Raw genomic sequence first — 27,495 nt, forward strand, 5'->3', positions numbered from 1 at the left:
GACAAATGACTCATCAACAGTGTAGCACAGGGAATAATTTTGCTTTACAAATTTGAATAGCATTTTTGGTCATAAGAGAAAAGCTCTCAACTAAGTAATGTACAGTCCTATGTAAAAATATGCTATACAAAAGACTTAATGCATCGCAGTCTTTTGAAAATGTGGAGCAAATTGTGATGCGATACCAGGAAAATTATTCCCTGTATCAGCTACGTACAATGGTCAAGCCCAACACGCACAAATAATTTCTTATCACAGCTCATCATGATAAATACTGAGCATTTGCTAATAATTTCAAATGAAGCTTTCCAAACATAACACCCTGCAAAGAAGTGTTGTACTTGGTCTTTAATCTAAAACTAATTGTGAAATTTGTCATTATATATTGTCACTGTGATATTGGTCAATGTAATACTTGCATCGCATCATTTTCAACCAATTTATGAAATACTGATGGCAACGTTCTGTAATTGTTGTCTTGTCCAAACAAAAGACCTGCCAGATATCTAGATCAGTCTACATAACCTTGTCTGTGTTCAGTTAAGCACTTCACACTCCTAAAAAATCTTTAAAAATCTTTTTTGTAGTTACAAAAAATACATTTAAAAAATTATGATGAGAAAAAAGTAATCAAAGATATAAATGAAATATAAATTTTAGACCAGCTGACCAGGCAAACTTTGCAGATTATTATAATCACGTATTAACCTTTGGTATTTGTGAAATAATAATTTTTATCTTTAAATTGTTTTTCAAAACGGCATCGCTAATCGGAAGTACGTCATAACTAAGCGGTTCAAGGGTCAGGCTGTATTGTATTTGCTTTGTTGACAAACGGATGGAGGGATCTACAGGAGATTAGTCTAGTAAGAAGTCTCATTTTTACCATTTATAGTGAAATAATGTTTATCCCTTTATACGCATTAGGCGCATCAAGGTTCATAGATAAATAAAATTCGACCCTACAAACCGATTTCACCCTCTAACTATGGATTTCCTAGGGAAATCCATCTTTGTTTACATGTGTCTCTTATACATATATGGCCGGCGGTTCAAGACTCCATGATGAAGAAGTATAGACCCTAAGTCAAAATATTAAAAAAACATCATCTTGGAGTCCTCAAGACTATGTCTAGTCACGGTCATGTTTAGACCAAAAGTTTCGGTCTCTGTTATGTTGGTTATTCCACTGAACTCTGTTGGCTCCACTCACCAAATACAGAGACCGAAGTTCTAGCTAGATCTGTCCAGGGACTCAATGGCCATATGTTTACTGTATGTATTAAGTTTGGATAAAACCAGGGTGACAAGATGTCCCATATTTCCCGAGAAACCCTTCCCGGGACGCCCATTTGTCCCGTATTTCAAAATATTGAACAAAATGTAGTTAATACATTTAAAAGTGATAGATTTTCATCAAATAACCAACAGATGACGAAGCAGAGACAGCAATAAAATCGATAAACTGTAAACTTTTGTAAGTACTGCGGTGATTTTCTTGCTAACACAATACATTGCAAACGACCTGGCCTCCTGTGTGTGCATGGCAAGCTACTAGCTAAGCATGTATATAGGTTTGGAGCAGATTGTCAGTGGTGCAAACAATGACATGATAAACAGTTTTTCCACCAAAATAATCACAAAAAATCGGCGGTAAATTTTTATAAATTCTCAGATTGCTGATTTGGAGATGTACATAATCGGAGGAAAAAGTTATTGAGATCTAAGTTGTTTCAGCTTTCGTTTTGACTTTTGAGTCTTCATCATCATCGTTGTACGGAAGAAGTAGGTATATAGTCCTGTAGTGCTTCCGATCATTCCTTCGAGATTACTTAACTGGTCTTTAAAACAACTAAACGTGTGTGGAGGGCGGATATTTATGAAAGAAGTTGGTGCATGGAGGACCAGTGTTTGTGTATGATGCCGCGATGTTTCATCTAATTTTCAATTTTGACAATATTTCACTTTGAAATTTTATTAATTTCTAAAACATTTTAGTTTGTTAAAATTTTAAAAAATATATTTAAAAAAACACCAAATATCATGATTTTTGATAGATGATTGGATTGTTTGCTTGAAGTTTGTACTTTTTTTCTCTTTCTTTCTTTTCTATCCTTCTTTCTTCATCCTTCTATCCTTCCTGCTTGCCCTTTTTTGTTCCATCTATCTTTATTTCCTATCTTTCTTTCCACATCCTTTCTCTCTGTGTTTTTTTTTTCTTTTCCTTCTTTATTTTACTTGCCTTCTTTATAAAATGTCCTTTTTTTATTTCCTTCCTTCTTTCTTTCCTTAAACTTTTCTTTGCTTCCTTCTCCCTTAATTCCTCTCCTTCCATTATTTTCTTCTTTTTTTATTCTTTCCTCCCTCTTTTTCCTCCTTTCTTTCATTCTTTATTTTATTTTTCCCTTATTCTTCATTTCCCTCCCTCCCTTCCTTTCCTCCTTCCTCCTCCTTTTTTTCTTTCTCTTTTATTTTGTCTTTCACAGATTTATTCATCTTCCCTACATTTCTTTTTCTTTTTTTCTATATTCAATTCAAAGAATGACTGAAAGTGAAACCATTTTTTCTTTCTTTCATCCTTTTATTCTTTCTATTTATACTTTTTTTTCATATTTTCTTTCTTTCTTCTCAATTCATCCATTTTCTTTCGTCTTTTCCTCCTCTCCTTCACCATCCCTTCCAATTCTTTATACTTTTTCACAAGCCTTCTTTGTTGATCTTTTTTTGTCGATTGTCCCATATTTCATATTGTGAAATCTGGTCACCCTGGATAAAACAGGGAAGTGAAGTTGCGCGACAGCCCAAGTGAGTCACTGGTTTTTCCCTTTTATTTTAAGTTGATTTTCTCTGTTTTGGTGCATTGCATTTCAGGCTAAAACGGAATAATAATCTGTATTTTGGTAATTCTTTTTAATTTGATAATTTTATGAACGATGAAATAAAGACAAAAATCGATGTGCCCCGTCGGCGTCGCCGTGATTTTGCATTGTTCATGTTAACCCCCTTGGCTGCACGATAGCGAGCAGTCTGTGTAAGAGAAATTTATTGAAAATTTTAATGAAAACTCCTCGAAACAGACGGCTGCCAGCTGTCTAGGTAATGTTTGACTTTTGTGAAATTAACATAGGGCCTACATGTACATCAAACTACATGATTAAGTGAAATCTTATTCTTAATAATAACGACTTTTGTCATAACTTTCTTATTTCACATTTTTACATCCGATTTTGATGAAATTTTGCCGAAATATTGGCATGCCGAAATATTCAGTTATCAGTAGGCCTAGATGCTTGTTGGATTTTTCTCTTTTTATTCAAATCAACTTTTTGTTGGGGTGGACTTGTCCTTTCAGTAATGATTAAGCAAACAAGAGAAAAAATGCACAAAATTCAATGGATCGGACTGTGTAACATGTGTGTATTTGAGTTTTGTCAGACGTGTATCAATCAGATATGATTATTTACGTCTGGGACCGACCTTTAACGTCACCATCCGAAAGACGTGACCAGGGCTCGAACCTCTGCATCAATTTGTAACTTCCCCACAGCTTGGATTACAGGCGCACGCCACAACGCCCAGTATACAATATTACTAACTGTCTAACATACTAACAGCAACAGAAAAAAGAACACGTGTTTGCCTGCACTCGACAGTCGATTTCTTTGTACATTAAATGAAAAAAAAACAGGCCTATACTTTGGTTCGTGTAATCATTGGAACTTACTCACCTATTCACTGTAAATAACGCCATTATATTCAGCTCAACATATGAATGAGATCATTAAAATTCAATGAAAATACTTTTTTACTTCTCAACCATGGGCGCAGCCATCTTGTTTATGACGTCTATTACTTTCATCCAATCAGAAGTTGCCAAATCTATATTCTCTCGAGCTGTCATCGACATCGTCAGCTGATTGCATCATATTATTCGACATGACAATTCTGGTGGACCAAAATCATGGAAAAGGGGGACAACAGATCGCGAAACGACACTGTTCTGACGATCAACATTTCATCAAGCGTATTTAGTGCCTTGTTATTTTTATTGGGTGGAGTGGTGAGCGCGATACTCGTATCAAACCTTGGAATATTTTTACCCACGCGAAAATCAATTAGTGGGACCGGAACAACCGAATTGTCAACACTCCCAAACACTGAAGTGCAAAAGTTTGATTATGGCCTGCGAAATTGGCCAGTATCTGCATCGCAGAAGTCATCTGTTTCGCCAGGTATTGCATGTTAGACTCCAATATTTAGGCTTCTCAGTATACTAGTACAGAGGGCCAAGGGGGATAGTGGAAACTGGAAAACTGGAAAATGACTAAAAAGTTAAATCTAAAAATAAAATAGGCTACACTAGAGACACCATGGACACAGTTTACTTTTAAATGTCAAGTCCACCCCAGAAAAATGTTGATTTGAATAAATAGAGAAAGATCAAGGAAGTATTATGCTGAAAATTTCATCAAGATCAGATGTAAAATAAGAAAGTTATGACATTTTTAATTTGTGCTTATTTTTCACAAAATGATATTTTTGTTTTTTAATATTGTTTGAATTATACAATATTTCATTTTTTACAGATTTTGACAATAAGGACCAACTTGATTGAACCATATAGTATTAAACAATGCTATATTGCACATGTTCAGGGAGGAATAAATCGTTTCATACGATAATAAGGAACAAATCAGAATGTTTCATATTTCACATACTTAAACAGTTAAAAATCCCAACTATGGCGTATCGAAGAGTTAGGGGTGACATGATTGAAACATATAAACACTTTAATAATTATGATCTATGTACAAAACTTAATTTAGAAGAAAAATATAGTGAACATACCAGAGGTCACAGTAAAAAATTGTTCATACCAAGGACAAAGACCCAGAAATATAGGAATTCTTTTTATGTTAGAATACGTAAGACATGGAATAGCCTAAATAATGAAGTTGTCACTGCCCCAAGTGTGCACAGTTTTGAAGCTGCCCTGGATAGATGCTGGAAAAATGAGCCAATAAAATATGACTACGAAAGGTCTGTTCCCGGAAGACGGAAGTGAGCCAGCCATCTTGAGGAGGAAAAACCTAGAACTGAATACAGAGGCATAACATGCCTACATTCAGAAACTTCCCTAGGTATCCCTAGGTATAAAATACAAAAGAAATAGTGAGTGAGTGATGTCATCAGTCTCCTCATTTGCATACTGACAAGGATGTGAATATAACTTTACTGTGAAATTAAGCGAAACTTTAAAATATCATAACTTTCTTATTTTACATCCAATTTTGATGAAATTTTCAGTGTTATGCTTGTTGGATTTTTCTCTTTTTATTCGAATCAACTTTTTGTTGGGGTGGACTTGTCCTTTAATTTACTGACGGTATCTAATCTAGTCTTAAAGGGGAATGAAACCTTTGGAACAATCAAAATTATCGAATTGTGTGTAAAGAAAATAAGTGCTCAGACATGTGGCATCATTTTCGTTAGACGGGAATACCCGTCGTTTCTGGGGATTTATTTAACATTTTTTAACAATGCCAACGCAGTTCAGCGGAACAACCAAAATACAGAGACTGAAGCTAAAAAAGTATTGGTCTACATTTTTGTGTTCAATCTGAAAAAGTGACTGGCCAAGGTTTTTCCAAGAAAACCACATATTTCTCTCAAATTTTTTAATGAGATTTTTGGCACTTTTAAAACTTTTATAAGAAAAAGGAAGATTATCTCAAAAAAATTTGTGGAGGAAAAAGGCATTTTTGGAAGTTGATTTCTTAGTTGCACAGACCTGCCCCCCCCCCTTTCATGCATATTTTACTGATATGCACAAGGTCAAATGTCATCAAACTTCACAGCAATATTATTGTATTAAGTATTTTTCATACTATGATAACACAGCAAAATCCAAATGCTTTTTAAATGTTTTTCATAGGTTTATAAAAATATCTTGGAACGTGCTGTACCTAAAGTATGCTATATCTTTATTTAAAGTATGCTATATCTTGGACAGTTTGCATTTATATAACTCAAACGAAGATTCTTGCCATCTGATTGGTTGAAAGGTGTTCAATATTTGGTCCATTCTTTACTGCGTGCATTTTGTAATTTTCCATTGCACGGTGACCATGCATTTTTTATTTTTCCATTGCACGGTACGCGCGCTAGCGCTCCCTCAATATAATCATGTGTATGTCTACTTACCTTTTTGTGTATGTGTGTGTGTGTTTGCACGCATGAAGTTAGCGCAGATCAAACTGACTGCGCACTCGACTCAGATCATGAAGCAATGCGCGTCACAAACATGAAGGCTGATGAGCTGTCGATACATGGTGTAATCCACCGACTAACAATTATCAGAGAAATAGGCCAACCTGATCTTTATCTTTTTTATTCCTTTTTAACATTTTAAAAAACTTTGTAACTTATATGAGTTATATAAAACAAATAATGAATGTAAATATTTGTGCAATGGAAAGAATATTTACATTCAATGAAAGATTAAAAGTTCCATTCAACTCGGCTAACGCCTCGTTGAATGGAACTTTACATCTTTCATCTCATGAAAATATTGTTCCCATTGCACGCATACACATTCATTATTTGTATAATACTTTATAGGTTGAGCCCTCAATACCTCCCGCACAGGACTAATGACTTACATTTTGATTGTCTTGTAGATGTTGCTGGTGAGGTACAGGCCGCTGTCAATCAAGCCTTAGATGCACAATCCATTGGGAGGAAAGAGAAAGCTCATAAACTCTTCCAACATGCCTTAGCATTAGATCCATCACATGCAGATACACTCAATGCTTATGGAGAGTTTATAGAAGAAGAAGATATCATCAAAGCAAATCATTTCTACTCCTGTGCTCTCATCTCAAATGATTCTCATTCTAAAGCTCTTATGAATCGGTAAGTAGCGTCTTAAAACAGAGTGAACCAGTTCTCTCTATCTGTCCATCCATCCATCCATGTATTGATCCATCTATCCTATTTGTTCATCTATCCTATCCAGCCAGCCATCTATCCTTCCTTTCATCCATCTTTCCATCTATTAAATCCCTTCCATTCATGTCGTCTTCTTTGTACTCATCCATCTCTTTATTCATAGCTTTTTTCATTCACCCGTGACCCATCTATTCAACCATTCATCTATTTATCCTTCCATCTATCAATCTACAGGATCTATCTATCCCCCATTTTCCATCCGTCTTTCCTTCCTTCCATCAATCTATCCACCATCCATTTATCCATCCATCCATGCATGATCCATGCATCTATCTCAATATCTCTCTATATATCTTTCTCTCTATCCATCCACAGAGCTGCCAAGTAGTACGATTTTTCCGTATTTAGTACGTTTTTGCAACCAAAATACGGCAGTACGTTTTTTCTTTAAAAAATACGTTTTTTTTTTTTTTTTTTTTTTTTTTTTTTTTTTTTTTTACAAAATCGAAATTTATTGAGAAAAATCATCTCTATATGTCTCTATTTCATAAAACGTACACAAATATGGTTATTAGATCAATGTAATTTCAGGTGACTTGTTTTTTTTTTCAATCATTTTGTAAAAACCATGGTGAGATATACACAAGTTTCAATTTTTTTTTTTTAAATCTGCAAGAGCAGTGCACATTTTAGCTTGCATGCAGCTTGAGCGCCGTGATGGGCGAGTGCGCCAAGCATTTTATTATGAAATACACTTTTTCGGGGAAAAATACCAAATATTTATCTCACACGGTAAAAATACTGATTTTTTTGTCAAAATACTGATTTTGGGGGATAAGAATACTGAAAATGCAAAATACAACTTGGCAGCTCTGCATCCATCTTCCTGTATCATATTGAACTTTTATTCTCATTTGTCTGTAGGGAAAGAACATCAGCAGCAGTGGCTGAGAAAGATAAGAGAATGTTTGCTAAGGTTGATGAGAAGAGAGAACAACTAGGTCTCCAGATCCCTGAGAATAATGGTGCTCTTCAAAGAGCTCAAGAAGAGTTCTACTATCTTCAGATCTATCACACTACTGCTATAGAAGGCAACACCCTCTCATTGGAACAGATGAGGTCTATTATGGAGACCGGATTAGCTGTTGGTGGGAAGAGCGTCATGGAACACAACGAGGTACTTGGTCTAAACCTTGCGCTACAGTTTATCAACAACACTCTCATGCATCGCTTTGGGAAGATCACCGTTGATGACATCCTTCAGATACACAAACGTGTTCTTGGTCACGTTGACCCCTTAGGGGCAGGGAGTCTACGCACCACACAGGTGTTTGTTGGAGGTTATATCCCGCCCCCTTCAGTTGAGATCATTGACCTAATGGATGATTTTGTTGGTTGGATTAATTCAGAGGAAGCCTTGTCTCTACATCCTGTTGAATTTGCTGCATTAGCACATTATAAATTTGTTTATATTCATCCTTTTATGGATGGTAATGGAAGGACGTCACGTCTCTTAATGAATCTAATCCTGCTACGAGCTGGGTATCCACCAGTCATTGTTAAGTTATCTCAGAGACAGCAATATTATGAAACAATAAAACAAGCTAATGCTGGTGATATCAGACCATTTATTAGGTTTATATGTAATTGCCTTGATGATATGCTGGATGCTTATCTATGGTTAACTTCAGACTCTCCGAATAGCCTTCCAGAAATAGAAGAAGGGAAACGGTTGGTCACCGATTTGTGACGAGTATTATATTTTGGTATCCACAGGGTTTGTAGTGGTCAGGAATATCGACAGTACCTTTTTCAATCTAAAGTCAGTTGAAAATCAGGGAATTAGGAATTTGCTAATTATTTATTTGTGATATTTTGAAATTATTTGTGGTATGGTCATCTGCAATCCTTATGATATTGATCTTTTTTAATTGTAGAAATTTTTTGATATTTCTTCTGCTGTGCCATAGTAATGAAAAGTTTAGGTAACTTTTAACATTTGTGATTTACAATTTCCTTGTAATTGTAATTCATAGATTTTAAAAGACATTGATAGAAACTTGCTAGTTATAGCCCAGCACACATAACACCATCCATTGCAATCCAATTTTCACAGAAATCGTAATAGTACTTGATATCGTAACATTCCAACATGCATAGGTTTCACAATCAACATTTTGAATAGCGATATCAAATACAAAAAGTTTAAATTCAAAGTCTACATGTATTTCGATTCTCTCAGTAGGAAATAGAATAAAAGCAAAGTTGATCGATTTCAATTGTAATGGGGTTGTAGTCTTCTGGACCCCTCAGAAGAACAGCCTGTGGCTGAAGAGGGTCATCCAGCCCACGAGTGGAAAATAAATTAATTAAATAGTCGGCTGTGACTTGAAGCCGATTTGGATTTTACTTTGAACACAAGGTTTGCAGAATTCTGTTTTTATTATTCCTAATATTCTGAAAATCCAATGGAATAATACAATTCCTCAGAGAATAGAAATGAAATATGCAATTTGTTCAAATATTGTGTCCATCACAGTGAGATTGTGTAGTGTGCAACGGGCTTAATTCAATGATGCAGTACTTCCAACCCTCTGTTTTTATGGATCTCTCTTTCTCTATCTCTCTCAAACCTACCCTGCTATTGTGGTTAACAAAATAGTTCTATGGAGTGGGATTTTACTCAATTAGCTGCTCATTGGCTTTAAATGGTTTAATGCTAAAAACGCAACATGACAAAGATACATGTAGGCTGATAACAATATAACATTTTAAAAATATAATATTCATTGATGTTATTGAATGCAGTACTTTCTCTCTCTCCCCTCTCCACTTTGTTTCAGCCTGTCTTGTTCTCTGTGATTTTCTTCTTTCACATTTTTTGCCTTTGAGCTTCAAATAATTTTTTTTCTATATTGTTTGGTTCTGGCGTTCTATTCATTCATGTGGTTTTACTCTAATGAGTGCATGCTGGAAAGCTTCAGTATGTTTGTTTTTAATGCTTCCAATTCTGCAGTACCAAGCAATTAATCAAATGATTTCTTGCTGTTTTCTTGTAGATAGTATGGTATTACATTATCTTGCCTTATGTCATTTGAGTGGACAATTTTTTTTTTCTTGTCATAATTTATTCTAAAGGTCATTGAGGTCATGGTCAAGGATGCCCTTGTCTGATTGACCCTATCTATGTCCTTGGAGATTAATTCTGTCCATCATAATTTTCTTATTTGTTCTGTAATATAGAATGTTCCCTCTAGTAATGTGGCTTTGTTTAAAAAATAATGACATTTGAGGCATGGTATGAATGGGGAAACTAAAGGTGTAAGTGAATCAATTGTAACTGTAATAGGACAACAGGGTTTCAGAATAGGTTCATCATGTAACAGGTTTCTGGGATCAATCTAAAGGTGTTGTGTAAACTTCCTAGTGTAAACTCAGCTTGTGGATGGCATTAATCACCTTTACACTACACCTTAGGTTTATGTGATCAATCTAAAGGTGCGGTGTAAACTACTTAGTGTAAACCCAGCTTGTGGATGGCATTAATCACCTTTACACTACACCTTAGGTTTATGTGATCAATCTAAAGGTGTTGTGTAAACTTCCTAGTGTAAACTCAGCTTGTGGATGGCATTAATCACCTTTACACTACACCTTAGGTTTATGTGATTAATCTAAAGGTGCGGTGTAAACTAATTAGTGTAAACTCAGCTTGTGGATGGCATTAATCACCTTGACACTACACCTTAGGTTTATGTGATCAATCTAAAGGTGCGGTGTAAACTACTTAGTGTAAACCCAGCTTGTGGATGGCATTAATCACCTTTACACTACACCTTCGGTTTATGTGATCAATCTAAAGGTGCGGTGTAAACTACTTAGTGTAAACCCAGCTTGTGGATGGCATTAATCACCTTTACACTACACCTTTGGTTTATGTGATCAATCTAAAGGTGCGGTGTAAACTAATTAGTGTAAACCCAGCTTGTGGATGGCATTAATCACCTTTACACTACACCTTAGGCTTATGTGATCAATATAAAGGTACAGTGTATAAAAGTAACCCAGCTTGTGGATGGCATTAAGACAATTTTACACTACACCTGTATTCAAACAATTTATGTGTTTTATAAATATATGTGCCACCAACATAATGAGGGACCTTGTTCAATCTACTTATTTTCCCTGTATTGACTAGTTGCCTTTCATGTATCAGAGGAAAAATATACAGAGGCTTAGGGCAATACAGCCCCCAAAATGATCAAAAGAAACTTAGAAACTATAAAAGGCTCTCGAAAATCCCCATTCATTGCAATGTTAAAACTTATCAAATGCCGCAAAATTAGGCTTCTTTTTTTTTTTTGCCTGACATGTATATCAAGCAATGTTTGTGAGAATTGAAAATTATTCAGAAATATTCAACTAAATGATGGCTCCTAAGCATGAGGTAGACTAAGGAATATCAATATACCTACAAGTGAGATCACAGGAAATCTGTAACAAAATGAGCCTGATGATTAATGCATGGCGATCAGGATGAAAGGAGAAGTTCACCCTGACAAAAACCTGCAAAAAATTGCAGAAAAAGGGATAAAAGATAGTGGTGAAGTTTTGAGGAAAATTCAATAAATATTAAGAAAGTTATTAGAATTTTAAGTTTTTGATTTGTGACGTCATATATACAAGCAGCTGCCCCCTATATGTTATGTAATATAAAATGCATAAATTTCAATGTTTTAATGGTTCATAATGAATAACTTTGTTCTTTTGGGAGCAGGTGTAATATAATTTGTCTGTTGATATACTGAAGACCTGTACAATAAAAAACATTTTCAATTTTTGAGAAAATGAAATTTCATTGATTTTTTAAATTCATGATACTTGGGAAGCTGCTCGCATATGACGTCACAAATATAAAATAATTGAAATTCAAATAACTTTAAGATCACTGATGGATTTCCCTCAAATCTTCAACAATATTTTTTTATTATTGTTTAGATTTTTACAATAAACCTTTTTGTCAGGATAAATGGTAATGGTAGTGATTGTTACCTGATTGCTGAGAAAGCATCAATGCTTGTAAGCAAAAACCAGAGGACCGATGACGTAAGGTCCTCTCTGAGGGACCTGGTAATGGGGATTGATGCCTTACCAAAGAGTACTAGCACACCAATTGGGAATCGAACCCCGGTCACCGAACCCCGCTCTACGGACTGAGCTATCGCGAGCTAACGTGAAAGCATGATATCACAATTGGGGCGCAATTTGTGAGCGTGACCGGCTAGGATTCTTTATACAAATCACTCTTGTAATTCCTATATTATAGATGGGGATCTGTGTTATTGAAAGAATTAACCTAAATTATTTATTTTTGTATTATGTGCTATAAGTCTTGTACATCAAATATTTTATAGATTTATTCACATATTTATTTCCATATATTGAAGTATTTCCATATTTATTATTTGTGATATTTGTCCACATGTCTGTTCAATTTTTTAATAAATGTATTCAATATGTCAAAAAAATGAACTTCCATATTGAATGTTAATTTATATGGATTTGACAACAAACATGCATGGTGCTTGTGAATTGACTACAACCAAACAAAGAGAAGTGTTTGCTTTAAAACCAAGCATCTCATTGAGAATATATTTTATTGTGATTTTTCACAATACAGCATGTTCCCCTAAAAATGTTAATGTCACTCTAGATGGGTATAATTTTAAAATTACAACATTATATTGTTTATATCTTTACACCTCTAAACTACAATTCATTTCCCAAAAGTGGATGATTTTTTTTCAGGGGCCGCGGAAGCTGATTGTGATTTTTTGTATGGTCAGCCCCCCCCCCCCCCCCCCTCACTTTGAAAACCGTTCCACGGCCCCTGTTTTTGTGATATGGTCCAATGATCACAAATATATGAGCATTTATTCATTAAACATCAGGAAACCTCTTCATCCAAGTTTTATATCAAGTAGTAAGTTTCAGCTAACAAGATTTTTGTGGTTCAAATTATGTCTATTCACGTTCAGCCACGGGTGTGAATCTGCAAGGATATTCTTTTGTTCAAGACTTTGTGATGACCTATTCATTCATCCCTTCTAATGAATAGATGAGATCAAGATAAGATCATGGATTACAAAATTTGTTGTTTTTTCTTTTAGGCCTATAATCAATCAATCAATTTTCATGTTTGATAAAAGATATCGTGCCAAGTTTCTCAAACCTCCATTAAAAAATAAATATAGGCCCGGAAGTTCTGCCCCAAATATCTATAAAAAACAGAGTGAATGAAGATATGATTGGACTACATACTTTTCTGAAAGAAGGCTCATATCTCTGTGTTCGATGGATCATATCACATAAAATTTAAGCCAGTTGCATATAACAAATGCCAATTTACGATTGTAGAATTATATACAAATATGACTTTGTAATTTTCACATTATACTCATTTAAAGTGTCATTAATATTTTTGTGGGACACGCTGTATATCTTGCAAGCTTTATCTTTTGCTTAGTGTGGAAACCATTAAGCTATATAACAAGAACAGGACAACAAAAGATTTTTAATGTGTGAGTTTGTCAAGAAGAAATTAACCTTCTTCTTCTTCTTCTGTTGATTTCCTCCAGTCCTGGAGAACTGCGAGATCCAGTGGATACGCAGAAAAAGTGGTTTGATAAATACATATAGAAACAAAAGAGCAAGGCTCAGGAGGAGATTGGAATAAAGTGTATCACCAGACTGTCTAGTTGTTGTTCACCAACAGAGAACGTTTAACATGAAGCTCATGCAAGAAATGAAGTTGGGGAGCTGAGGCAACAGATATACTAGTTCCATTAGTGTCCAATCCAAGAAGTACAACATTCGTAACAGCTGCTGCGACTTGCCATTGCAAGTAAAATCTGAGTTTGCTTGAACACAGCACACTTTTTTTTAATGAAAATATTATTTTGAAATTATATTTTAAGGCTTTTAACACATGACATTTGAAAATAAAATCTAGCTGCCTTTGATTTTGCTTGCATTTAAAATATATAAATGAGTGAATATTCATTCAATTTCCACAAAAAAAGAACGAATAAAAACCTGTAATGATTAAGAAAGGAATGTAATACCTACATTTATGTGTTATCATGATTTTAGACTATAGAAACTCACTCGATGCGCAAGAGAGGCAGATATAAGAGAGAATGGAGGGGGTTGGTCAAGAGAGAGAATGGAGATAAAGAGAACAGAGGGAGAGAAGTCCGCATGTGCATAAAATGCTTTCCCATCAAAGAATATAACACTTATGATGAAAAGAGTTATTTTGCATCACTTGCCAATGGTGGCACATAATGATATATGCATTTTGGTTAAAAAACAAAAGCAAAGAAATCTTGTCGTAGGCCTACGGATAGTCAAAGTAATATGTTTCAAATGAAATACCTCTTTTTCATTCAAATCCTGGATCCGCCGCTGATGTTTGGTTTTTTTTTTCCGTTCTTCTTTCTTTTTCCATTTTGACCTTTCGGCGACACGGTTTTGTCGGTACGGATAATATCGGAGGAGGCGAGATTTGTTATTTGGAGTCACTTTTATTAGTCTTTATTGTCAGCTTTCAGTCTGAAAGTATTCTAAAGGTAAGCCCATTGATTCCTCCTGTAATTTTTGCCTACGTTTAAGTTTATACCCCTTTCTGCAAGGCAGAGATCCCGCTGTAAGACTGGAGTGACGCATGACGATATTCCGATTATCTTACACAACAGTCCCATTCATTACAATTGCTGTTTGTAAATAAAAGAAACCACGTCTAAGTTTCTTGGGCTTGGCCACCCAAGTGTACATCATTACATGCCGCCGCGCACGGAAAAATTAAGCCATAGAAGTTGTGTGTTGTGTTAGTATACTACTAATAGTAATACTAACCTCGCAATACGTGTGAGTGGGGCTTGGCTTGCCTCATGCACTCACACTCGTGACACTATTCTCGTATCTGTCACCGACACCGTGTAGTGCAGTGTTAAATTGGCGAGATCAATATTAACAATTTCTACAAATACAATCAAACTTTTTATAAAATAAAAAAGACATGCACGGGAAAATCATATTATTGTGCCATACAAAATTATTACATTTGATTTTAAAACTTACATCGTGTACTTTGAGGTCCATAATTAATAATCCATTTTACAGAGACGATCTTGTCACTCGACACTCGTACATCCCCGAAAGAGTTGCCATCTTGAAAATATCGAGTTTCGTGAGATTTGACTTCCAGGTTTTATTTTCTCTCTCATTTCATCGCCATTCGATGAAACATCAAATTTCTTTCTTTGCGAACATGATTTCGAGTTCGAAAAGTTGTTTTGATGCTGGAAATACGAAACGGGTAAGCAAAATTGTGTTTTTTAAAGTGATTTTTTGTTTACATAATTCATGAGTATTTTCAATTTTTGTTCGGCCTTTATTTATCTTTTATTTCTCAGGCGACGTTTTCTTGACGCCAATTAAAGTATGAACTATGGAAGGTTTTTTCTTCGGGCGATGGTAATTTTCCGACTTCACAAATGTGTCGCATATCGCCCTCAAATCTTAAACGCAAGGTGATGTCGGACTAATGAGTCGTAATTTTTCTTGAGTTTGAGCGAGGATGAACTGGCATTAATAATGACCCTTTTGAAATTGTTTGATATGAATAACAATTCGTACCCCTAATGAATAAGAAATGTCGCATTGAACTTGTGCAATGATGAGGTGAATTGAAATAAATGGACCGCACGGATCGCCTATCGCGATCGAGCTCTGTGACTGTGTCGCTAGCTAGTGCATATGGGCAGCCAAAAGGGCCAAAATTAACAATCTCAAAAATTAAGAAACTCTCAGAAATAAATGTAGTATCCCAGTCTTTCAGAAATAAATGCAGCCTCTCAGACTCTCTCAGAAATGAATTATTTTTGTTATATCCCCGCAAAACTGTGATTGTGTTTATTTCCAAGAATTGTTTTTATTCCGTGAAAACATGATTCTGCAGTTGTCTTTATTTCTGTAGTTATCTTTACTTCTAGAGTTTTCTTATTTTTGACATTGTTTTATTTGCGAGGTCATCTTTATCTGAACGATGACATTTATTTGTAAAATATACTGCTATTTCAATTACAATATTTTTTTCTGAATGTGTCCTATAATTCTAAATCTTTATCTATGACTGACAAGATTTATTTCGGAGTTGTCTTTTATTTCTCAATTATATCCATTTCTGGTTAAATACATTTATTTCTGACTTATGTACTAGTCGTCCAAAGTAATGTATTAATTTCTGAATAATATATTTCTGAGATACTACATTTATTTCCGAGAGTTTCTTTATTTTTGAGATTGTTAATTTTGGCCCTTTTGGCTGCCCATAAGTGCAGTGGTCATGGCGCCAGTAGAACACGTAATCTACACGTGGCGTGTGTGTGTGCATGTACATGTGCACTCATCAGGTGTTAAGCCAAAGGAGACAAAGGGGGTATGTTAGCCCCCTCTTCAAATACAGTATATATTTTTTTTCAGCAAATGGGTTACATCAGGGATGGAAGGGGTATACCTCTTTTCAAACATAGTATTGACACGGGTGGATCTAGGATTTTCCAAGGGTGGGGGGGGCACATTTTCCCGAGGAAAAATTTGACCAAAAAAAGAAGAAATGTTTTCAACCAAAAATGAAGTACATTTCTTCTACAAAAAATCTGACAACCAAATAAAAGTCCTCACTTTCAAAGGGGGGGAGGGCACACTTGTGTTTTAAGTTTTAATAGCATTTTTACATATACAAATTTTAATTGTGCCTCTCAAGGGGGGGGGGGAGGGGCACGGGCTGGCTGCCCCCTTGACACCAGAGGTTAGTTACATGTACACCCCCCCACCCAATTTAAATGCATGCCCTGTACATGACCAGTGGAGGATCCAAAGGGGGGGGGGGCACATACTACCCACTCCTTGAGAGCCATTATCAAAAATTTTAATGTAAATAAATTCTGCTTTTACACGTGTAGCCTCCCCCCTTTCATTGGTGGCGGAAGCCAAAATATTTTTTTTTGGGGGGTCCACCTGAAAAAAAAAAAAGGTTATCAACCAAAATTTTAGGGAGCCACAAAAATGTTAGGGGGGGTCCACCTGAATCTAGGGGGGACCCAAGGAAAAAAATTGACAAGCAAAAAAAAAAAATGGTTATCAACAGAAAATTTAGGGGGGTCCGTTTTTTTTACTCCTCCCCCTTCATGCAGGTATATGTTGGACCCGCCTCTACTGCAGCCTTTGAACAAAAAAACTTACACAGTCATACAAATTCAAATTTTTCAAATTTAAGCTTATTGATATAAAATCCTGACATTGAAGGATCATCATCAAAAACAAAGAAACATAAGAAGAAAGAAAATAATAGAGTATTTATAAGCACAACATAGAACAACGAGGTACACACAACATACACAAAACCATATTTCATATTTTGCTCCGCCCCCCCCCCCCCCTCCTCACGCAGATACCTGAATCTCCCCACTTTGTACTTGCAGCAATTCAGCCACTCTCGTGATCACATGACACATATACACACAGCATATCCACATATCATTCAGCATTGCTGGAGTCATAGAGGTACATGTACAATGCAACATGCAAATGAGTGTTGGCAGCCAAAAACATAATCTCATGAATAAATTAGCATGAATATATATGCTCCCCCATTTCTCTGCAAAAGATTATGATATGGCAACAAAAAATTTTAAAGATTGTAGAAAAATGACATGAACTACTTGATTGTAGAGCTAAACTTTACTGAATGTATTTACAACATGTTTTATATGCTAATTTATTCATAAAATCATATATTCTGTTCTAATTCAGTAATTAAAGCTTGTAAAGTGCTAATTTTTGCTGTACGTATTCTTCATGGCATTTCTAACAATTTTTTTTTTAAACAACTGATACTGAAGACGTTTTCTTACATATTTTTTTGCTTTTGAAAATTAAATCACGTATTTCAGCGTTTTGGGGGCTGACTTATACTACTAAATGTTGCGTAATTTTAAAACCGCATGCCCGAGCATCATAACTTTGGACTAAAAAGTTGCGCAAGACTTGAGGGAAAATATTCTTGGAATGACGTGGAGCAATTTTCAAACATGAAATGTTTATCACAAAAAATGTTGAGGCATCACATTATGCAGCAGAATGGGTTTTAAAAATTTGATCTTTAATAACCCATAACTCCCTAACGAATGACCAAATTTTCTTAATTTCTTTTTTGTTGCATTTCTTATGCAAAGACCTTTCATTTGATGTATATCATTCGCCAATATTTATTATTATCTTAATATTTGGGTAATATAGCTACCTCATGCAACATCATGACTAGCCAGGAGGCTCCTAGAGAGTAAAAATCATTTACTATAAACGTATGCTTACTCTCAACGGAGCCAGGGATTCCTTCCCATTCATCTGCGTGTACCGCCAAAAAACCTGAAACTTTCGCCCCCGAGATTTATACTTTCCTTCTATAGCCTAACCCTAAATCATGTATATCAACTATATGGGATATTCATTTCCGACATTTCTATGAAGTATGATATTGATTTCATTTTTAAACAAGAATTCATTCAAAAAACAAGAAAAATGTTATGAAAAGACGGGGAAAACTTGCCACCGTGTTTACGTCGCCATCTTGACTTGATTTCATTGTCTTTCGCTTTGCGACAGCACCGACAGCGGGGTAATAATAGAATGCAGCGCAGCTTAAAAACATTAATGTATTAAGTGCTATATAAATGTTGCATATTATTATTAAATGTCTGTTTTCTTCTCGTTGACGAACGTGGAGCTTACTCGGCGATTACAAATATTTTGTTTAAAGAGCTGAAGAGGGTGTGTGATTTGTCAAAGACACTACAAGGGAAAGACACCTAAACTACACGCAAATCGATGCAAAGCATTACGCATTTCGGTGAAGTGTCAATCTTTTCACAGACTTCGGTAGACCATTTGTTGACAAATGAACAAAGGCTCGCACTGCTGGCTTCGTTCAAGGCACGTAGAATTTTTTGTCATCGCTTTAAATGATTTTAAGAAAGTGTTATCGCCATAATAAACCTAGAGTATGTGTTTGTAGGTATTGCATTTATTGGTGTCCAAATTTTATCAAACAATCAAAGGAATTGCGCATACAAATGAATTTAGACACAGTTATAAAACTACCAACTAGCTGAATTAAGTTTGTGACTTTTATTAGCGCCACCATTGAGCTCCCTTTTTTTCTGAGGAAGAAACATGCGAAGCGGCAAAATTTTGCTATTTTGTCTGGGTTTGTTATTTATAAAAATTGTAAAAGTTTTGAAATGATAGCCAGTCACCGGGAAGAGCCTGATGAGTAGTGAAAAGAAGTTTCGGCAAAGATTATTTCTGTTATGAAGCGATGTTTACCGACTTCTAAAAGATCCACTGTGTAATCCTATTTGCAGTGCGAGGTTAGTATAGCTAACCCCGCACAAGTGTGAGTGGCGCTACAGCACCCTTTTTTCGATTACTCCTTAAAGGAGAATGAAACTCTTGGAGCAAGTAAGCTTTTGTGAAAGCAGAAAAATCAAAGAATAAGATCAACAAAAGTTTGAGTAAAATAGGACTAGCAATAGAAGAGTTATGAGCATTTGAATGTCGAGATCACTAATGCTATGGAGATCCTCCCATTGGCAATGCGACCAAGATCTTTGATGTCACAGATGAACAACTCTCCGCTTTTGGACACTGAAAATATACCCCAAAACATCTCTTTTTGCTCATTCTAATCATATGACAAACGATTCATCAATGATATAATGTTGTGAAACCTCTGTACTTGTCCTCTCATAAAGAAAACACCTCACCTTGTGATAGACTCTATAAAAGTGAGAATATAAGTGAAATAAGTACTTAAGTAATGAGGGAGTTGTACGTGTGTGACATCACAGATCTTGGTCGCATTGCCAATAGGAGGATCTACATGGCATTAGTGATCTCAATATTCAAATGCTCATAACTTTCTTATTATTCATTCAATCTTCCTCAAACTTTCAACAATGTGTTTCTTTGATTTTTCTCTTTGATATGGATTCAGCTGGTTTCGAGGGTTTCATTCTCCTTTAATTACCTCTTTGTAACAGGGAAAACAAAGTGTGTGAATGCAAAATTAATATTTTAAGGAAACAATCAGCTTTCCAGTTTCTGGAAATACATGTAAGTGATATAAAAGTTAAATTCCAAAGAGCCGGTGTTGGGTTCCAACGATCAATCGTCGTTATGTTTCTTTGCAGCTTGAGCATACAAACGTGCCAGCCAATCATGTTCGTGTTACCATATTCTGTTTTTTAACTTCTAATCTTTTTTCTATTTGAGTCAATTCTGTCACAACATTTGGCTGTTTTAGTTGTGTTGTATGGGTCGCCAGATGTTCCCTTCCGTACAGTTCAAACTTTTAAAATTTTGTGACAGTGTTTCAAAACCCACTTTTGTAATTGTTACAAAATAAAATGCTACAGGCAGTTTTGTAAGGAAATTCCTTACACCAGCAAATATATATTAGTCACAAAATAAGTAGATGGTAGTCTATTTTGTTACAAAGTTAACTCCAATTTTTTTTTTCAAATTAAATTATATTATTGGGGGGGGGGCATATTTGACCTACATGTACCAAGTACATGTACTAATTCTAAATGCACAGGTTGGTTAAAAAATGAAATGGATTTTATGATAACTGAAAAGTAATTTTTAAAATGACCCTCTTTCATAATTTCAGGAGGAGACATGACGTCAACAGATAATTCACAGCTTACAGCTTCACACAGGAGGGCGCTTTTTGTTTCTGTGGCAGCTACATGTAGCGAAGCAGGATTCTCAACAGGAGATAAGGATTGCTTAGAAACACTCACTGAAATCATTCAAAGCTGTAAGTCATAACCCCTAACCCATATACCATAACCCTTATCCCTAACCCTTTTCCTAACCCTTACCCCTAACCCTTCACCCTTACCCTTACCCCTAACCTTAACCCCTAACCCTTAGCCGTTAACCCGTTAACCGTAACCCTAGGTTGTTTTTTGTCTCGCCTGCATAGCAGAGGGAGACTATAGGCGCCGCATTGCCGACAGCGGCGTCGGCGGCATCGTCAACATTGAAATCTAAACCAAGAAAGTGTAGAGGAGATTGTTCCTGTGAGGTTGGGTTTATTACTATTTTTACCAAGGGCTGAAGGCCTGGGGAAAAATATTAATATTGCCAGTCCAACCTGGTTTTATCCTTCTAATAAGTTTAACGATGGATAAATCTAGGGATAGAAGGAAGAAAAAGAAGGAGGTAGAATTAAATGGAGGAGGAGTAAATGAATAACAATTGATGAGATGTGGGAGAACAAGGAGAATATCAATGTAATGTCAAATCTTTAGTTTTCATTTAATTTGTTTAACACCCCAATGTCTTTTTTTTTTTCTTCCAGTTATCACAGAATTAGGACAAAGCAGTAGGGCATACTGTGAGCTTGCTTGTCGTTCGTTGCCTATGGTTACAGATATTGCCATGGCGATGTCTCAGATGGGAGTTGACGGCTCAGATCTCAAGCAATTTGCACGTAGAAAACATAAGATAGTCATTCCTAAGCGTAAGTCATTTTTAGTCAAGATTTTAAAACTTGATAGAATGTGTTTGCTGCTTGACAGCTAAACTTTGGCAATATGGATTATAAAAGGAATACAGTGAAACTTGGATAAATAGGTTAGAAGTGTTATATAATGATGGGGGAAGAGAGAGAGAGAAAAAAGGGATGTGTGGTGTGTGTGATAGGGGAAAAGTGAAAAACTTGCGGAAGTATTAAAGGCAGATTATTTTGGTACCATACAACTCAAAATGAATTGTGCATTCCGGCGAGGAGGGGAGTGTTTGGAACCTTGACGATCCCAGAGTGGTAAAAGAAATATAAAAATAGTTGATAAAGTTACTTGGATTTAATACCAGCTACCTCACTGTCTTGTTTAATGTATGTATTATTTGAATGACCCCAGCCTAGATCAAACAGTGTAATCCCAAATGAAATTCATCTCTAAATATAAAATTAATGTGTGTTCAGAAGATATGTATGTAGAAAGTTGCCTCAAAATCTTGGAATAATGTGCATGTATATTTTGGGAATCATAAGAAAAAAATCATAAGAAATTGAAGTGTAGTCATATGCACATATACATGATTGAATGGGACTAAGCACTGCTGATTCATCGAAACATTTCAGCTGTTTTTCATCAAATCTTGAATGTCAGGCCATACGTGAAGCAAAACATGCATTGGATATTTATAATACTCTGCCTAAATAACAGAACTCACTATTGTTACTATCCTAATACCAAGCTTAATTTCTTTGTGTTTTGTTTTTCAGAGGACAGATTGCGACCAACCACTGACCCATCTGGTTTACAAGTCGGTCAACGTAACAAACATCCATCCTATATTTATGATCATCTACCAGCCTTTCCTGATGCTCATACATACATACAAACACCAGTAAGTCGTAATTGCTCAAGGCAAATCCGTAGAATAAATGGACCGTTTTGTATGTCCAACTAGTCTACTTCCAAACCCATTTTATTCCCATTTTTACCTTTTCACAAACTGCTCTGTCTGATAATTTGAGAGCATTTCAACCTTTTCATATGAACTATAAAACAGTCATTTCAAGATGGTCACATATATCAAAGATTTGTTAACATTGAATTGCCCTTTATCTTTCTTCAAGATAGAGATCTTGGTTCTCTTTTCCTATTTTGGGGTTATTTATTTTATTAAATACCTTCTCATGGTATCACTTTTTGCTGCAACTACTTTTCTTTAGCAGATACTAACTGAGATCTTCCAATGTTTTTTTAATGCGGTGTAATGTCAATCTTTGGATAACCAATTTTATTATGTATTCTCTTTTAAAATATTGCAAAATTCAATAACATTGTATATCAATATTTCATTTAAATATTTATTACCTGAACACGCGACTCTTGTGACATTGATTTTTATCATGTGAATACATTGCAACCGTTGCAATTCAGTCTCTGGACCGCAAGGATTGATTCACTAAAATCCTTTAATCAATCAATCAATTTAGCTTTAAGCAATTATCTTTTATTTCTACCAGACTTTCAAACCTCAGGATAATGATTACAAGACCGTACGGGAGAAGGCTGCTTCACAAAGACGTGATGTAGAAAGAGCTTTGACTAGATTCATTGCAAAAACAGGAGATAATCAGACACTATTCCCTGGGGATAGTAATCTCTTCCCATGTAAGTAGATGGTATGATATTATTAACTGATGATAGTAATCTCTTCCCATGTAAGTAGATGGTATGATATTATTAAGTGATGATAGTAATCTCTTCCCATGTAAGTAGATGGTATGATATTATTAAGTGATGATAGTAATCTCTTTCCATGTAAGTAGATGGTATAATATTATTAAGTGATGATAGTAATCTCTTCCCATGTAAGTAGATGGTATGATATTATTAAGTGATGATAGTAATCTCTTTCCATGTAAGTAGATGGTATGATATTATTAAGTGATGATAGTAATCTCTTTCCATGTAAGTAGATGGTATGATATTATTAACTGATGATAGTAATCTCTTCCCATGTAAGTAGATAGTATGATATTATTAACTGATGATAGTAATCTCTTCCCATGTAAGTAGATAGTATGATATTATTAACTGATGATAGTAATCTCTTCCCTTGTAAGTAGATGGTATGATATTATTAACTGATGATAGTAATCTCTTCCCATGTAAGTAGATGGTATGATATTATTAACTGATGATAGTAATCTCTTCCCATGTAAGTAGATAGTATGATATTATTAACTGATGATAGTAATCTCTTTCCATGTAAGTAGATGGTATGATATTATTAACTGATGATAGTAATCTCTTCCCATGTAAGTAGATAGTATGATATTATTAACTGATGATAGTAATCTCTTCCCATGTAAGTAGATGGTATGATATTATTAACTGATGATAGTAATCTCTTCCCATGTAAGTAGATGGTATGATATTATTAACTGATGATAGTAATCTCTTCCCATGTAAGTAGATAGTATGATATTATTAACTGATGATAGTAATCTCTTTCCATGTAAGTAGATGGTATGATATTATTAACTGATGATAGTAATCTCTTTCCATGTAAGTAGATGGTATGATATTATTAACTGATGATAGTAATCTCTTTCCATGTAAGTAGATGGTATGATATTATTAACTGATGATAGTAATCTCTTTCCATGTAAGTAGATGGTATGATATTATTAACTGATGATAGTAATCTCTTCCCATGTAAGTAGATGGAATGATATTATTAACTGATGATAGTAATCTCTTCCCATGTAAGTAGATGGAATGATATTATTAACTGATGATAGTAATCTCTTCCCATGTAAGTAGATGGTATAATTTTATTAACTGATGATAGTAATCTCTTTCCATGTAAGTAGATGGTATGATATTATTAACTGATGATAGTAATCTCTTTCCATGTAAGTAGATGGTATAATATTATTAACTGATGATAGTAATCTCTTTCCATGTAAGTAGATGGTATGATATTATTAACTGATGATAGTAATCTCTTTCCATGTAAGTAGATAGTATGATATTATTAACTGATGATAGTAATCTCTTCCCATGTAAGTATATGGTATAATATTATTAACTGATGATAGTAATCTCTTTCCATGTAAGTAGATGGTATAATATTATTAACTGATGATAGTAATCTCTTTCCATGTAAGTAGATGGTATGATATTATCAACTGATGATAGTAATCTCTTTCCATGTATTAAAGTAGATGGCATGATATTATTAATCGACTATAGTAATCTCTTCCCTTTCAAATCAATGGCATGACAATATCGACTGGGATATACTATTAACTGGTCAATAGTAACCTCTTTCCATATACATAGATGTTTGATATTATTGACTGGTATGTACTATTAACCGGGGATAGTAAACTAGAAAATACAAAACTCATGATGATATTTTATTGATATTTGTCAAACATTTATTAAACTTGATATAAATACCAAATTTTTCTCAGAGTGAACTTCTCCTTTAATGCTGTAGGAAAGTAGTTGCAGCAAGCAATGAATACATGAGAAAGTCTTTAAAATCAAGGTTTATTGTCACCATAGATCTGAGTATTGTTTATTTACATAAATCTATATCTGTGAAATCAAGAAATCTATTTCAGCTCAAAACATTCAAACTGAAGATGACCAACACAGATATACACATGTGGGACAGTATAATTCTATTCCATAGAAAAGGGAATGCCATGCTTCTTTTGCTAATTTCACAGCAATTCCTCAAATCTTCCATAATCCTTTGGCACATATTCTTTTATTTATACATACAGATTGGTGGTCATATTATTAGATACAGTACAAACCTCATCTTGAAATTATTTACAACTGGCATGTAAGTCTAATATATTCAAAACAAAATTATATTTTTATTTGTTGTTTTTTGCTGCAGTGATAGCATGTACCCCTTCACCTGTACCGTACCTAGATGCTCTTATACCTCAGGAACATGATATCTTACAAGAAAGTGATGATGAACAAACACAAGAGGGCGACATTAAATCAGCGGACGAGAGCGAGGAGAAGAGGGATTCCCAAGATACGGAAGGGAAGGTGAAAGGAGCGGAAGATGAGGGCGCTCAGTCGACACCGGCGAAGAGACGACATGATCCTGAGATCATTGATAATCCATTCCTAAGACAACCGAAACGGCCACGGTACAAGAAGAAGAAGTGATTGAGATGAACTCTATTCCTGTATAATATTCTGTTGTGCAGTCACATAGTTGACTGAACGACATATAAGTCAACCTGACTCAGAAAATTATTTCAGCTACTCGTAGTTGTACGATCGATTTTTATCTTTGGTAATCCTTTCCTATGACAACCACAGCTTTTTGGATCAAGAGAAAGTGACATGAGAAGAAGTTAGGTAATACATTTGAGGATTAGCTGTTCACTTATCGATGTAGCTAGTTCTTCTTCATGGATATACACTATACATTATTGTGGGGGGCGTCGTGGTCTAGTGGTTGTGTCTCTCAATCTGAGGGATGTGGGTTCCAGCCATGGCATGGTTTCCTTCAGCAAGATATTAACCCACTGTGCTGCACTCAACCCAGGTGAGGTGAATTGGTACCCAGTAGGAAGACATTCCTCGAATGCTTGAGTGCCTAAATGGGCAGTGCAGCTAAAGCCGGGGTAATAATAGCAGCGCTTTGTATCCTCAGGCAAAAAGCGTTTTATAAATCTAGCTATTATTATTATTATAATGAGGCTGGTTGTCCATGTAAAACACAGGAACTGAAAAACATGGTCATGTGCTAAAGCATTCTTATATGAATATCAAAAGTATGGGATCTAACGGTATCCATTGGTCCAAACTTTTGCATATACGAAAGAAAAAGTAGAATTTGAAGAAGTTTGTCCTGTTTTATCTGTTGATTATTGCTGATTGTCGATCTACAAGATCTGGTAATGTTAGGGGATGCTAGGGACTTTGGGATAGTGGATTGATTGTAAGAATGGGCCTTGCAGATTAAGGTCTGTGTTCCAGCAAGTTCTGGACTTGGGCCTGTTTCATAAAGATCAATGAATGTACTGTTCATGTTAAGTATTTAAAATAAACTGGGAGTCCCATTAATTCAAAACAATAGGCTGCAACAAGTCATTTCAATGCTGGTGATAAAAGCGCAAATCCATCTTTGGATGCTTTCTTTGTGAATTTGGGCTACAAAGAATGTAACCATATTGGCCCGAATTCACAAAGGTGGTTTTGAAAACCCACGGTTGAGTCCATGGTTTATGCAGATTTCCTGTATAAATTACGCTTAATTTAGCGCGTATCGGGCGCGTGTGTAAAAAATGTCCAATGCTGATGCGCGCTTTTGTCACAGTGCGCCAAATCGATGCCTGTTGCCGTGGATATCCACGCTATTTTATTCATGAGTCTACTGTTTTCATTAATGAGTCCACTCTTCAAACAGTGGACTCATAAATAAAATAGCATATCTAACCATGGTAACAGGCATCGATTTGGCGCACTGTGACAAAAATGCCCATTAGCATTGGACATTTTTACACACGCGCCCGATGCGCGCTAAATTAAGCGTAATTTATACAGGAAATCTGCATAAACCATGGACTCAACCGTGGGTTTTCAAAACCACCTTTGTGAATTCGGGCCATTGTGTTTAATCATGTGTCATCTGATAATTTGAACACTGATTATCAAGTAACAAATAAAACTTTGATGTCAATAACAGCAAAGCCTTAAATGATCTGTAGAAATCTGAATCCTGTGGAGAGATTTGAATGCATTAGATACGAGTATGTCAGAGTGATAGCCAAGTGTTCCACAAAATGTATTTACATCAGAAACAATTGATTTTATTTTTTTTTCATTCTGCAAGTGATACCTCAAT

General features: G+C 35.2%; 3 protein-coding genes across 4 annotated transcripts in view; 2 read left to right on the forward strand and 1 right to left on the reverse strand.

Annotated features, from left to right (window-relative positions):
* LOC129263921 (ATP-dependent RNA helicase DDX51-like) overlaps positions 1–3,883 on the reverse strand; it is a 24,800-nt gene extending 20,917 nt beyond the window's left edge. Inside the window, exon 1 of the mRNA XM_064100610.1 lies at positions 3,729–3,883. Coding sequence (XP_063956680.1) covers positions 3,729–3,751 — 23 coding nt within the window. The 5' untranslated portion in view covers positions 3,752–3,883. The remainder of the gene's footprint in view (positions 1–3,728) is intronic.
* LOC129263920 (protein adenylyltransferase FICD-like) lies at positions 3,879–12,479 on the forward strand. Its single transcript, XM_054901837.2, has 3 exons — positions 3,879–4,232; positions 6,681–6,915; positions 7,876–12,479. Exons 1-3 carry the CDS (start codon positions 3,962–3,964, stop codon positions 8,699–8,701), a joined length of 1,332 nt encoding a protein of 443 aa, XP_054757812.2. The 5' UTR covers positions 3,879–3,961; the 3' UTR covers positions 8,702–12,479.
* A 1,977-nt stretch (positions 12,480–14,456) lies between these two features.
* Positions 14,457–27,340, forward strand: LOC135154473 (transcription initiation factor TFIID subunit 8-like). 2 transcript variants are annotated; one of them, XM_064100643.1, is made up of 6 exons: positions 14,457–14,582; positions 20,750–20,899; positions 21,446–21,607; positions 22,376–22,500; positions 23,126–23,273; positions 25,525–27,340. In XM_064100643.1, the coding sequence occupies exons 2-6, from the start codon at positions 20,758–20,760 to the stop codon at positions 25,806–25,808; spliced, it is 861 nt and encodes a 286-aa protein (XP_063956713.1). In that variant the 5' UTR covers positions 14,457–14,582; positions 20,750–20,757; the 3' UTR covers positions 25,809–27,340. The 2 variants fall into 2 exon arrangements, with proteins under 2 accessions (XP_063956713.1, XP_063956714.1); XM_064100644.1 differs by lacking the exon at positions 14,457–14,582 and adding an exon at positions 14,939–15,331.
* The last annotated feature ends 155 nt before the right edge of the window (positions 27,341–27,495 follow it).

The sequence above is a fragment of the Lytechinus pictus genome, chromosome 6, assembly GCF_037042905.1.
Source record: "Lytechinus pictus isolate F3 Inbred chromosome 6, Lp3.0, whole genome shotgun sequence".
Classification (NCBI taxonomy): Eukaryota; Metazoa; Echinodermata; class Echinoidea; order Temnopleuroida; family Toxopneustidae; genus Lytechinus; species Lytechinus pictus.

Bases quoted from the DNA above. Each gene is read 5' to 3' on its own strand.
- LOC135154473 (XM_064100643.1), top strand. From the start codon at position 20,758: ATGACGTCAACAGATAATTCACAGCTTACAGCTTCACACAGGAGGGCG. The intron at 20,900-21,445 runs GTAAGTCATAAC...TTTTTCTTCCAG, and splicing joins CACTGAAATCATTCAAAGCT to TTATCACAGAATTAGGACAA. The intron at 22,501-23,125 runs GTAAGTCGTAAT...TATTTCTACCAG, and splicing joins ATACATACATACAAACACCA to ACTTTCAAACCTCAGGATAA.
- LOC129263920 (XM_054901837.2), top strand. From the start codon at position 3,962: ATGGAAAAGGGGGACAACAGATCGCGAAACGACACTGTTCTGACGATC. The intron at 4,233-6,680 runs GTATTGCATGTT...ATTGTCTTGTAG, and splicing joins GAAGTCATCTGTTTCGCCAG to ATGTTGCTGGTGAGGTACAG. The intron at 6,916-7,875 runs GTAAGTAGCGTC...ATTTGTCTGTAG, and splicing joins TCTAAAGCTCTTATGAATCG to GGAAAGAACATCAGCAGCAG.